General features: G+C 57.6%; 1 protein-coding gene across 5 annotated transcripts in view; it reads left to right on the forward strand.

The window, feature by feature from the left end:
• The window catches only part of SORCS2 (sortilin related VPS10 domain containing receptor 2), a 557,572-nt gene that overhangs the window by 508,037 nt on the left and 36,198 nt on the right, over positions 1-13,337 (forward strand). For all 5 annotated transcript variants that reach the window (XM_034951974.3, XM_034951976.3, XM_034951975.3 and 2 more), the window contains exons 12-14: positions 4,610-4,686; positions 10,703-10,794; positions 11,600-11,707. In XM_034951974.3, the coding sequence (XP_034807865.2) occupies positions 4,610-4,686; positions 10,703-10,794; positions 11,600-11,707 (277 nt within the window). The remainder of the gene's footprint in view (positions 1-4,609; positions 4,687-10,702; positions 10,795-11,599; positions 11,708-13,337) is intronic.

Consider the following 13,337-nt stretch of genomic DNA (forward strand, 5'->3'; position numbering starts at 1 on the left):
CCAAGGAAGGGCAGGGGTCCTGGGCCTGAGGAGAGGAGGCCCAGAGAGACACCAGAACACCCAGGCAGGGAGGCAGCAGAGAAGCTTCTCCCCTCGTCACCTCCCTCCACCCTGGGACCTCAGTTTCCCATCCATAAAATGAGGGTGTCAGCCTCAGCTTTCTGCAGGCCCTTCCACTCTGACAGCCTGCAATGTGTTCCGTGAATCGCTCCTTCTTTCCCCTGAGACTGTTAGGTGACTGGCAGCCTGACAGCTTTGGTAGACAGAGCAAGGAAAACAGATAGCATTTCTTAAAAGACAGACGTGTGCACATTTGAAATTACAAACTGCAAATTGGCCCGCGCAGTGTGCTGACGCGGCAACACTCCCTGCCCGGCTCCGCCTGTGATGCGTGTGTCCCAGAGTGGCTGCTGGCGCCTGGGATAGCAGAAAGATAAAAGGCATCTTTTCTTTCTCTCCTCCCTGCTGCTTCTTCTGTTCATTCATTCACCTCACTCACTTCATTCATTCAGCAGCCATCGCTCAGCACCTTTTGTTTGCCAGGCACCACACTGCACAGATTCCACACCTGCCCCTCTGCCCCACCCATCCTATCTGTCTTGCACCTGCCTGGGTCCACATTTCTGCCCAGGCTGCTCCCTCTTCCTTGGACACCCAGTCCCCTTTCCCTTGGACAGCCACGTTCAGCTCTCCAGGCTCCACTCGGAGGCTCTTTCCTGCCTGAGTCTCTCCTTGAGGCTCTCCTCGAGGCTCTCCTCACAGGTCCACCGTCCTGGCTCTGTGTTCACCTGCACGGCCACCCTTGTCTGCTAGATTCAGAGCCTTCAGGGAGCATGGGCCACAGCTCATTCAGCTCAGCTCACCAGAGCTCAGCACAGGGCTGTGCGGAGAGTAGACACTCAGCAAATGCCATTGGATACATGCAGGAGAGAGTGAGTGGTGGAACTGAGATAATAGGTAGATGGAGGGATGATCAATTGGATGGATATTAGATTAATAAAAGATGGATGGGAGGATGCATAGATGGATGGATGAGTGGATGGGTGGATGGTTAGATGGATGGGTGGGTGGATGGATGGATGGATGGTTGGATGGGTGAGTGGATGGGTGGGTGGGTGGATGGATGGATGGATGGATGGATGGATGGATGGATGGATGGATAGATTGGTGGGTGGGTGGATGGATGGATGGATGGATTGGTGTGTGGATGGATGGATGGATGGATGGATGGATGGATGGATGGATGGATTGGTGGGTGGGTGGGTGAGTGGGTGGATGGTTGGATGGATGGATGGATTGGTGGGTGGGTGGGTGGGTGGATGGTTGGATGGGTGGGTGGATGGGTGAGTGGATGGGTGGGTGGGTGAGTGGATGGGTGGGTGGGTGGGTGGGTGGATGGATGGTTGGATGGGTGAGTGGATGGGTGGGTGGGTGGGTGGATGGATGGATGGATGGATAGATTGGTGGGTGGGTGGGTGGATGGATGGATGGATTGGTGCGTGGATGGATGGATGGATGGATGGATGGATTGGTGGGTGGGTGGGTGGGTGGATGGTTGGATGGATGGATGGATTGGTGGGTGGGTGGATGGTTGGATGGGTGGGTGGATGGGTGAGTGGATGGGTGGGTGGGTGAGTGGATGGGTGGGTGGGTGGATGGATGGATGGATGGATGGATGGATGGATTGGTGGGTGGGTGGATGGATGGATGGATGGATGCATGGATGGATGGATGGATTGGTGGGTGGGTGGGTGGATGGATGGATGGATGGATGGATGGATTGGTGGGTGGGTGGATGGATGGATGGATGGATGGATGGATGGATGGATGGATGGATGGATTGGTGGGTGGGTGGGTGGATGGTTGGATGGGTGGGTGGATGGGTGAGTGGATGGGTGGGTGGGTGAGTGGATGGGTGGGTGGGTGAGTGGGTGGGTGGGTGGGTGGGTGGGTGGATGGATGGTTGGATGGGTGAGTGGATGGGTGGGTGGGTGGGTGGATGGATGGATGGATGGATAGATTGGTGGGTGGGTGGATGGATGGATGGATGGATTGGTGCGTGGATGGATGGATGGATGGATGGATGGATGGACTGGTGGGTGGGTGGGTGGGTGGATGTTTGGATGGATGGATGGATTGGTGGGTGGGTGGGTGGATGGTTGGATGGGTGGGTGGATGGGTGAGTGGATGGGTGGGTGGGTGAGTGGATAGGTGGGTGGGTGGGTGGGTGGTTGGATGGATGGATGGATGGATGGATGGATGGATGGATGGATGCATGGATGGATGGATGGATTGGTGGGTGGGTGGGTGGATGGATGGATGGATGGATGGATGGATGGATGGATGGATTGGTGGGTGGGTGGATGGATGGATGGATGGATGGATGGATGGATTGGTGGGTGGGTGGGTGGGTGGACGGATGGATGGATTGGTGGGTGGGTGGATGGATGGGTGGATGGGTGGATGGGTGGGTGGGTGGGTGGATGGATGGATGGATGGATGGATGCATTGGTGGGTGGGTGGATGGATGGATGGATGGGCGGATGGATTGGTGGGTGGGTGGGTGGGTGGATAGATGGATGGATGGATGGATGGATGCATTGGTGGGTGGGTGGATGGATGGATGGATGGATGGGCAGATGGATTGGTGGGTGGGTGGGTGGATGGATGCATGGATGGATGGATGGATGGATGGATGGATGGATGGATGGATTGGTGGGTGGGTGGGTGGATGGATGGATGGATGGATTGGTGGGTGGGTGGGTGGATGGATGGGTGGATGGATGGATGGATGGATGGGTGGATGGATGGATGGATTGGTGGGTGGGTGGATGGATGGATGGATGGATGGATTGGTGAGTGGGTGGATGGATGGATGGATGGATGGATTGGTGAGTGGGTGGATGGATGGATGGATGGATGGATGGATGGATGGATGGATGGATTGGTGGGTGGGTGGATGGGTGGGTGGGTGGGTGGATGGATGGATGGATGGATTGGTGGGTGGGTGGATGGATGGATGGATGGATGGATGGATGGATGGATGGATTGGTGGGTGGGTGGGTGGGTGGATGGATGGATGGATGGGTGGATGGATTGGTGGGTGGGTGGATGGATGGGTGGATGGGTGGATGGGTGGGTGGGTAGGTGGATGGATGGATGGATGGATGGATGGATGGATGGATGCATTGGTGGGTGGGTGGATGGATGGATGGATGGTTGGATGGATGGATGGGTGGATGGATGGATTGGTGGGTGGGTGGATGGGTGGATGGATGGATGGGTGGATGGATGGATGGATGGATGGATTGGTGGGTGGGTGGGTGGGTGGATGGATGGATGGATGGGTGGATGGATGGATGGATGGATGGATGGATGGATGGACAGATGGATGAATAGGTAGGTGGGTGAGTGGGTAGATGGGTGGATTTACGAGTAGGTAGGTAAATGAACTTAATAAGACAGGCACACAAACACCCTGCCACTCTGGGAACTAACTTTTAATTCATCTATTTGAGGACAATCCATCTTCTTTGGAATTTTCCAGTGACTTCTAAACTTGACCCTGGATAAAGTACTTCTGAAAGTGCCACCTAAATAAAGCTTCAAAGGGCAAATGATATACACGTCACCCAGGGTGGGGCCTCTGGGGCCCCAGAACAGCTTCAATGCCATCATCAGGGTCCCCATCATCCTGCAGACTTGGACCCCTGTCTCTGCCACAGCCATTGGGTACAGTGGAAGCCCCAAATCTGTCGCATCAGAAATCCTTTGTTCAAGCTATTTCAGGATGCTGGTTTGGGTGGGCCAGGTGCAGCACCAGAGGCTGTGATGATTTTCCTGGTGCTTGTGCTGTTATGCATGGTCATTGTTCTTTCTACAGGAGACTCACGTGGGTTCAGCTTCCTCTTCTGTAACATGAGGTTGGCTTGGATGCTGGCCATGAGTTCTTTCCATTCTGACACTGCCCACAGCATTAAGTCTGAGCCCCTCCGAGTAGACATCAAGGCTGGAGATGGACCCAATCAGCCCAGTGCTGGGGCTCCAGTAAACTCAAACCACATTCTGCACCCCCAGTTGGTTTGGTGCCCACCTCACCTTCCTCCCAGATGTCCACCCAGCAGATAGTGAGACCCTGCTGTGTGCCCACCTGCCTTCTCTCCTGCACCTGCCTCTGGCTCCTCTGCACCCGGTGCCCAGGAGCTGTCTCCAAACACAAACTCGGCCATGTCCTGCCCTGCTTTCAAGCCCCACAGGGGCTGCCCATGATTGGCCCACCTGGCCCACGTCCTCTCCAGCCCATCCCTAGCCACACTCCATGCTTCTTATTTGTGGACCACACTGGTGGGTTCTCTGAGGTACCTGAGCTCCACCTGTCCCGGGCCTCTGCTGGAGTCCCCTGAGTGTGGCTGTCTTTGGGCAGGGCTGATCCTTCACTTCATAGACCCAGACCCAGGGCCCCAGCACAGCAGCCACAGCAGGTCTGTGGGGGATATGGAGACCCGGGGCACTGGCCACCGTTGCTTGAGGTTTTTCCATGCTCAGACTTGTTATAGGGGTAAAGCTGGACGATCCTAAGGGTAGTACTGCCCCTTTTCTTTTGGACCAGGTAACCTGGGCTCACAGCTGGTGGAATATAAAGAAGAAATGTACATCACGTCAGACTGTGGTCACACCTGGCGGCAGGTAAGCTGGCTGGGAGGTGCCTGGTACCCCCCACCCCATCCAGCCGGGACCCTCAGGAGACACTTCTGTTCTGTCATCCCGTCCATTCCAGAGGCTCCGTGGGAGAAGCTCTGAGCCATGTCTCCCATCTTGCAGGCAAAGTGGCTGGAGCCAGGGCTCACTTTAGCAGACGTGCATCTGCTGGGTTTGAAAAGCAAGTCCAGGCAGATGGCTCGGACCACCCATCTGCTCTTCCCATGGCCACTGATAGGGAGTGACAGATGCAAGAAACGTCTCCACACAGTTGGATGTGTCACTGCAAACATCTGAGAAACGGGGATAAATGCCAGGGAACAGCACAGGGAAGAGGTCCCAGCCAGGAAGCCACGTGGTGCTTCTGAGCCTTGACTTGGGCTCTTTTGGGAGCCCAGAGAGAGGCCAGGAGGGGGCTACGGGGGACTCCGGGTTCCTGGCAGGGGCTGTGGACACAGCAGTGAAAGAGAATATGGGGGGAGGAGCAGGTTGTGGGGGTCATTGTGAGTCTGGGTTGGGGTGTCTGAGGGCTATCCCAGGGCCCGAGAAGAGAAAGGAAGTGAGGAGCGGAGAGGAAGTGCACACTTACGCAGGATGCGGCCACTTCCACCAGCACAGGATGGCCTGGGCAGGGTCCCTCTGTGCTCCGTGCAGCCCCACGTGAAGCTCAGATTCGCAGACCAGAGGCATTGGTGCTGATGGCCCTCAGGGTGTGGAGACAGCGAGGCTGAGGGAGGGATGCCAGTCGGTACCACGTGTCCTGCGTGGTCCAGGCAGCTCTAGGATCCACGCCTGGGCTCCCCACCCCAGGAGGGGGCCCCGCCTCACTGTACACTGGCTGTTTCTTTCCAGGGGGCGGGGAACATGGTCTTTCTGGCTGAAGCTGGCCTGCCAACCTCATGGAGTGGCAGTGTCTGCTTTATATACTGGGGAAATGAATCAAACTTACATATGACTATCTCCTTCCAGACAAGACGTTCTGTTTGAGGTCAGTGTTTTACACGCCCGAGTACCCCAGCCACGGCCCCCCTCCCACACAGCAATGCTCTGGGCACACGTGTTGATCCCAAAGTGCAGCCTTCACCTGCAGCCTGGGTTGAAGGCCTTGACGTTTTTTAAAAATATGCAAGAAACATGGAACTTTCAAAAGGGCAAAGGCGATTTATTGTATTTTAATATTTCTATTTCACTAAAACTAGTGAAACATGTTTGAAGCTTCTTAAAGGTCACATCTGTCCATTTATTAGAGAAGATTCCCCCGTATTAGATTCAATAGACAGGGTGAAATAGAAGGTGTTCTGATTTTATAGAAACGGATTGCAAGATAGTCATAGCAGTCGCTTTTGCCGAGGAATTTGCTTAGATTTCAAACTTGGGAATATCAGAATTAAATGGGAGAGCATCTGGGAAAGTGCTGAGCCGAGGCCTGGGCAGGGCAGTGCTTGGTGCTTCCCGAAAGATGGCACAGTGCAGGAAGGAGAGGGGCTCGCCTGGCTGGCGGTACAGGACAGGCGCCCAAGGGGGCAGGCCTGTGCGTGTGGCAGGGGAGGGAGAGATGCTCCTGTGGGTTTTTTTTTAAGTTTCTTGGGGTGGGCTGAGGAGGAAGGATGTCCAGGCAGGGGCAGAGTGGGACAGAGGCAGGGAGGGCAGGGTGGTGAGCCCGGGACGGTCTCCGTGGCTTCCTATCGTGCCCAGGTTGTCAGGGATGCAGTGAGATGCGTCTGAGAGAGAACTCAGAATACGAATGTGGAATGCCAGAGTGCATCTGGTTTAATCGACATAACATTTCAAAAACACGAGTTTCCTAGGATGTTTTGTTTAAAGCCAGAAAACATTACAGAGCCCCTGGCTGAAACTCAGTGTGTTGGGGAGGCAGGAAAAGGGTGAAGTGGGGACAGGCTCTCTGCTCTCCCCACCCGGCCCTGCTGCTTGCTCAAGGCGCAGGAAACCACAGGAATGGGCGTCTGAAGAGCCCGCAGCCTGCCAGTGGGGTTTGGAAAACCCTGGAGCCACCTTTTCCCAGAGCCCCAAGCTAATGAGAGCAGACGTCATTCCCAGGATGGCCAGGAGGCACTCCATTCGTCTCTTCCTGGGTGGATGCAGCAACGCCCTCCTGCCCACGCTTGGAGAGGAGGGTGGCTGGGGCAGGCGTCCAGGTGTGCCAGTACAGAGCCCTGGTGCGCACCGGCTCAGGGGGCCAGCTCAGTACCAAAGGGAAATTGCACTCCAGGACTGTTGGGCTCTGGGAAGCCCACTGTCCTCTGACTGCACCACACCCTGCTGTTCAGCAGCCCCATCTCTCTCAGGGGACCCCCAAAGCAGTCGTTTAGGCTCCTGGTGGAGCCAGGGAAGGGGGCTGCAGCCACGCCTCAAAGGGTGGGGAATCATGCTCGGGCGTGGCAGGTGGGCTTATCCACGAGGCCCCTCTCCTCCAGCCTCACAGGACCCAGCGTGGTCTCCGCCACCTGCCTGGCCGTGCAAGCGTTCCACTGCTGTCCTGGTGAGGGAGCCTCGCTTCTCCTCGGATGTTCCCCGAGACAGAGAGCTCACTTCTTCCTGGAGGGGAGCCCTTTGCTTGGGAATTCATTTTCCTCCTAAATCATTGTGGGAGCCTCTAACGAGCCCCTGCCCCTCTGGTCCGTCTCTCCCAGCATCCGAGGAATCTTCTGAAAGGGAATGTGCTCTTGTCACTCCCCAGTCAAGCCTTAGGTGTCACACCGGCCTCCAAGCTGCCTATCTGTCCCGGGGCCTCTCCATGTGCCCCCAGGGCTCCCGCCCCAGCCACATGCTTCCTGCTCCCTGGACACAGCTGCCCTCCTGCCCTCCAGGCCTTTGCCCCTCTGTCTCCAGCCTGTGATGCCCTTGTGCCTCCGAAGGTTTCCCCAAGTTCCACTTGCCCTGTGAACCCCTCCCTGGGCTGCCCGCTGACTCAAGTCTGGACTTTCCCTAAAACAAAATGTCATTTGTCCACAAAACATTGGCTGAGCCCCTTGTCCTGTGGCAGGGCCTGAAACTGGGCTCGAGGGTAAAGATGACAGGGCCCCCTCTCTAGTTGCTGGTACCCAGTGGGCAAGTCACTGTCACTGTGCAGGGACGGTCTGCCTCCTTGGGGGTCTCTCCCTAGGCTATGAATCTCTAGGGGCCAGGCCTGCATCTATGCTGGCATCCCCAACAGAGAGGACCCAGACCAATGGGTCTGTCGGATGGGTAGATCAATGGGGAGGAGAACTGTGGAAAGTTCTTCTTCATAGTCCCCTAAAATCTGTGCCTGTGACACCCTAAAGCCTACAGGCCATCAGCTCCCTTGTCCAGGAAACAATTTCTATGAATGTAGCCATAGGCAGTGTGCTTCTCCAAGCACTTTCCTGAGCTAGCATCAGGACAGAGGATCCCGGCATGGCAACTCCCCTGCCCCCGCTCCACCCCCGGGCAGACAGGGCCGTGAACCTCGGAGGGAGCACAGAGCATTGGGGGACATCTGGGGAGCCCCCAGGTTAACTCTGAATCCCCACTCCAGCCTGCGACCCCACCACCCACAAGAGTGTGTCTCCACCTGTGTGGGGGCAAGATGTCCACAGACAGAGTCCCCGTGGAAGGGGCAGGGGTTGGTGTCTGGCAGTCACTAGCTGTGTGGCTTCAGGCAAGTCACTGTGTCTCTGAGCCTCAGTGTCTCTGGAAAGTGGGGAAATAACCTGTGAGCCTGGCTGCTCTTCAGTGAGATCCTGTGTGCAGCACGCCTCACGGCACAAGGTGCCTGCCTGGATCCTGCAAGTCCCTGACAGGCAGCAGCACCCCCACCAGGGAGGGGCTTAATCCTTCTTGGCCCTGGTGGCTCCACCCCTCTGTGTCATTTGGCCTCACCTGACAGACCCCCACTCTAAACAGGAAGGAGAAAGGAGGAAGGGAGGGAGAGGGGAAGAGGGAGAGAAGGGGGAAGGGAGGGAGAGAGAGAAAAAAGGAGAGAGGAGGGAGGGAGGAAGGGAGGGAAAAAGAGGGAGGGAGGGAGACGGGAAGAGGGAGGGAAGGTTTTGGGACACAGCTGCTCACCCCCCATCATTTTTCATAAGGATCCTCTCTTCTTTATCCAAGGCAAAAGTGCTTCCTGGAGAATTCCTAAGAGCAGTGGGAAATGGCAGCCGACTGTGATAACCAGGAGGAAACGCCTGGGGAAGGGCTTTGCAGGGAGGGCAACGGCACATGCAGAGGTCCTGGGTGTGTTCAGGGAAAGGAAGCAAGGTCAAGGTGGGCAGGGGCCCCTCCTTCGGGGCCCTGAGGCCGTGGTAGGATTTGGGCTTGGCTCTAAGTGTCACAGAAGCATTGGAAAGTTCTGGTGGGGTTGAGGAGCCTGGGGGTCAGGGGACCTGCTGGACACCAGGGCCAAGGGTGTGGCCTGCCGGCCCCCACCCAGGTCTGCTGGGGTTCATGTTCCTGCAATGTGGATTCTCAGTCCATGTCCTCCCCAGGGCCTTCTGCTGGCTCCTGGAAAACCCAGCATTCAAACTCCGAGGGAGACTCCATATGGAGGGGCAGAGGGAAGACGGGCGCAGATGCTTCTCTTTCCAGCGTCCCCAAGATTGTTCCCCAGCTGCCCTTGAATGTCCCCCTGGAGCCTGGGGTACCCCCAGCGCAGCCCCCTGGGCACAGTGCACATGAGGCCCCATTAGGCTCCGCACCTGCTAGGAAGGGGTCAGCCGAGCCTCCTTCCTTATCCCGCCCCACATGGCACAAAGTTGCTGCATGCTTGTTCCTGGAAGCTCTGCACAGCTGTGCCTTCCCGGGAGGCCCAGGAGCCCAGCTCATGTGGACTTGTCCACGGTCCCCGAGGGCTCGCTGAGTCTCTGAGCACACTGAGACGGATGAACGTGCTGGCCCTAGTGGGGGCTGCCTGGGGTGGCTGTCTTCTGTCCCCTCCTGGGCTTTCCTTTGTCCTGCTGTGGGCCACAGGCCTGGGAGACAGATGGGCAAGGGTGGGAGGGCCAAGGGGGCCACTGTCGAGGAGGGGCGGTATGGGGCAAGGGCAATGTGTTGGAGACGGCTGTGCCCTTGCTGGGCATGTTGAGACATGCGCTGGCCGCCCACACATGCATGTTCACTGGAGATTCGGGGCAGGCCCCTTGTGTCCTGGTGTGACTTTGGAGCCACCACCGGCTCTGCCACCTTCCAGCTGTGAGGCCTTAGCCTACCCTCCACCCCTCAGAGCCTCAGACTCCTCATGTGTACAATGGGACCCCATCCTGGGGCTGTTTGCCAAGCGGGGCCGCCCTCAGTGTCCCCTCCCGGGTGAGCCCTGTCCAGGCCACCCTCAGTATCCACTCCTGGGTAAGCCCTGTCCAGGCTACTCAGCCTTTTGTCCCTTGGGGATCTGGTGGTTGGCCATTCATTCACTTGTTCACTGATTCATTCCACACATACTCCCTGGCACCAAGGTCTGAGCTGAGCTCTGTGGGGCACAGAAGGCTCACAGTGGCCCTGTCTTTGAGGAGCTTTGGACTGAAGAGACAATGACAGATTAGCATAGTAAGTGTTGGGCCAGGGGCTTGGAGCCCAGAGGCCACTCCCCACTCAGTCTGGCATCAGGGAGGGCTTCCTGGAGGAAATGGCACTTGAGCTGAGTCTTCATGTCAAATTGGGGTTTGCTTTGACTGAGGCTGTGTATCATAAATATTTTTCTGTTTCTTTCTCATCTTCATGTTGCTGGCACTCTTTGTGCCTGGGTTTTCACATAGAGAGGGCTGCGTGCTGTGCTCATTTGCAGTTTCCTTGTTCAGGTCGATAGGGTAGAAGTTGCTGTCTGCCATTCAGTCATCCAGGGTGCGCTGAGTCCGCGTGGGCTGGGAAAGCTCGGGGATGGCCTGGGACATGCAGGGAACCCTCAGACCGGCCTTGGCCTCTGCCAACAACCCCCGGCTGCACATTGACAACCCTCCTCCCAGGAGCCACTCAGCCTGGAACAACCTCCGACCTTCTCAGGCCCTGCCCTCAGCCACACCACTCTCCTCTGCAGGTGTTTGAGGAAGAGCATCACATCCTGTACCTGGACCACGGCGGCGTGATCGTGGCCATCAAAGACACCTCCATCCCCTTGAAGATCCTCAAGTAATGGCGTCTGCTAGCCCCAGGGCTGGGAGGGCAGGCTGGGGCTCTTTCTTTCCACCTGGGAACCCTCTCAGACTAGTCCCCAGAATGTCCTCCCCTCGGGGACACAAGATCACAGGGCAACTGCACTAAATCCTAAAGACCAGGGCCGGGATACACCTCACAAACCTTTCCCGAGGGGTTGTGGAGATGGACTTTGTCTTGCCCTCGGGAGACCGGCACAGAGGGAGGCCCCACCCCAGCCTGGGGAGCAGGGAGGGCCTTCCCCGAGGAGGTGAGGAATTAGTAAAGTGCAGGGATTGGGACCAGGTGACCCAGACAAGGAAGCCAGCAGCATATGCCCAGGTGAGAGGGTTGGCAGCTGAAGGCTGTCGTGGGGAAGGGAGGGCAGGCGTGAACTCGGGACCCAAAAGGCACAGCCGGAGCAGCTGCCAGGAAGTCAGTATCACTGTAGTCTGAAAAAGAGACTACTCAACTGCCAGATGGTGGCACTATAATACCGGCCCTACCACGGGCCTGGCAACGCCTAGGCCAAGCTCAGGCCATGGGTGTGGCCATTCAGGGGAGGCAAAGTGTCTGTGTGGTTCCCAGAAAACACCCCCAGGGCAGTACGATGCGGATAAGTAGATGTAACATAAGCAGATGTGATGTGAGCAGATGTGACATAAGCAGATGTGGTATCACCTGCACTGGCAAGGTTGGCTAGTGCAGCCTCCGCCCCTCCAGCAGGACCTGCCAGGCAGAGTCCCAGATACAGGGAGCTTTCCAGCCCACCCCAGAGATGCTGACGATCTTCTCCTGGCAGGTTCAGTGTGGACGAAGGCCTCACCTGGAGCACGCACAACTTCACCAGCACTTCGGTGTTTGTGGACGGGCTGCTGAGCGAGCCGGGGGACGAGACGCTGGTCATGACGTGAGTGCGGGGACCACGGAGTGGGCACTGGGTGGCAGGGCAGAGCCATGCTGGGCCTCCCTGGGCCTACTGTGTCCTTCACCCCCCAGCCACCTGGGAATCAGGGACATCTGCCACCTGCCCCAGGTCCCCTTGCTGGTGAGGACAGGACCGAGGCTCCAGGCCGGCTCCACCATGGCCACGGCACCTCTTGAGCCGGTGATTATATCATGAGTATTGCTATCTACTGGCACCTTTCTCAGCCATATGGCATGAAGGTCATATGGCTTAGGGCCTGACACCCAGACAGATCATCATAGGGCAGAGCTGGCTGTGACCCTCTCGTCACCCATCCCGGGGTCTGAGGCTGCAGCACTGGCCCTGCCCGGCTTCCTTCTGCTCAGCCCCAGCTTGGGCCAAAAAAGGCACCATGAGGGGCAAAGGGGCCTCAGGAGCCTCTGTCGTTCAGAGCCTCTCTGGCCCAGGAGCAGAGACGCTTAGGACAGCGGGGACATGCAGGGTTTGACTGCACCGCGGCGGCCGCAGTGGGAGACAGCCGTGCCCAGAAACCAGTGAAGTGAAGGTTCCTCTGGGCACCCTCGAACATGGGCCCCTGTGAGCCCAGCTGATTCACAGGCTGGGCGAGGCCTGTGTGTCTAACGGCTCCCGCAACCCCGCGCTGTGACACGGTGAGGCCACCGTGTCCTCTTCCTGCCTTTCACGGTGATGCCTGAGATATCTGAATAGTGTGTCCCAAATTCCTGTTTCCCCGGAACCATGGATGGGATCTTATTTGGAAACGGGGTTATTGTCAATGTAATTAAGCCAAGATGAGGCCATGGAGTAGGGCGGACCCCGATCCAATGACTGTGTCCTTATAAGAGGACACAGAGACACAGGCCTGGGGGGAGGAGGCCGGGGAGGGAGGAGGCATGGAGGGGAGCTGTGCAGCTGCAAGCCCAGGAACACCCGGGGCCCCCAGGAGCTGGAAGGGGCAGGAAGCCTCCGCCTCTAGAGCCTCTAGAGCGAGCTCAGCCCTGCCGACCCCTGGATTTCAGCCTTCTGGCCTCCAGAGCGCTGAGAGAGCACGTGCGCAATGCTTCAGCGTGGGAGAGCATGTGTGTGATGACTGAAGCCAGCAGAGTTCATGGTAATTTGCCACAGTAGCCCCACGAGGCTGCTGCGACAGCCCACAGCTCTTCCACCTCAAGGCCCAGGCACAGGGAGATTGGACACCTGGACTTTGAACACCTTGTCCTCTGCTCTGTCCCTTCTAGAGCAGGCAGGCCCTGCCCTACCCATTTCCCACAGAAGAGCCGGGCACTGTGCCCCTCACCCTCGCCCACTCGGCTGGAGTGGCCATGTGCTGTGGCAGGTGTGGATCTATGGACTGGGACTACCCTCTTGCTGGCTTCAGCAGGAAGTGCTGGCCTGGCTCATTCACCAGTTCACACCCTGAGTTTTCCCTTCCAGCTGGCAATGGGCCTTCACACCCTCCACCCTGAATGGCTCTTCCACTGGCCCCTGAATGCCCCAGAGGGGCCCACATGGATAAGCCGCCCAAGAGTGCCTGACCCCAGCCTCTATCTCCCTCCGTGTGCCCCACCCTCCCCAGCAGGCACACAGCTCCCAGGAGGCCACGGGAGGACAG

Source organism: Pan paniscus, chromosome 3 (genome assembly GCF_029289425.2).
Source record: "Pan paniscus chromosome 3, NHGRI_mPanPan1-v2.0_pri, whole genome shotgun sequence".
NCBI classification, from domain to species: Eukaryota; Metazoa; Chordata; class Mammalia; order Primates; family Hominidae; genus Pan; species Pan paniscus.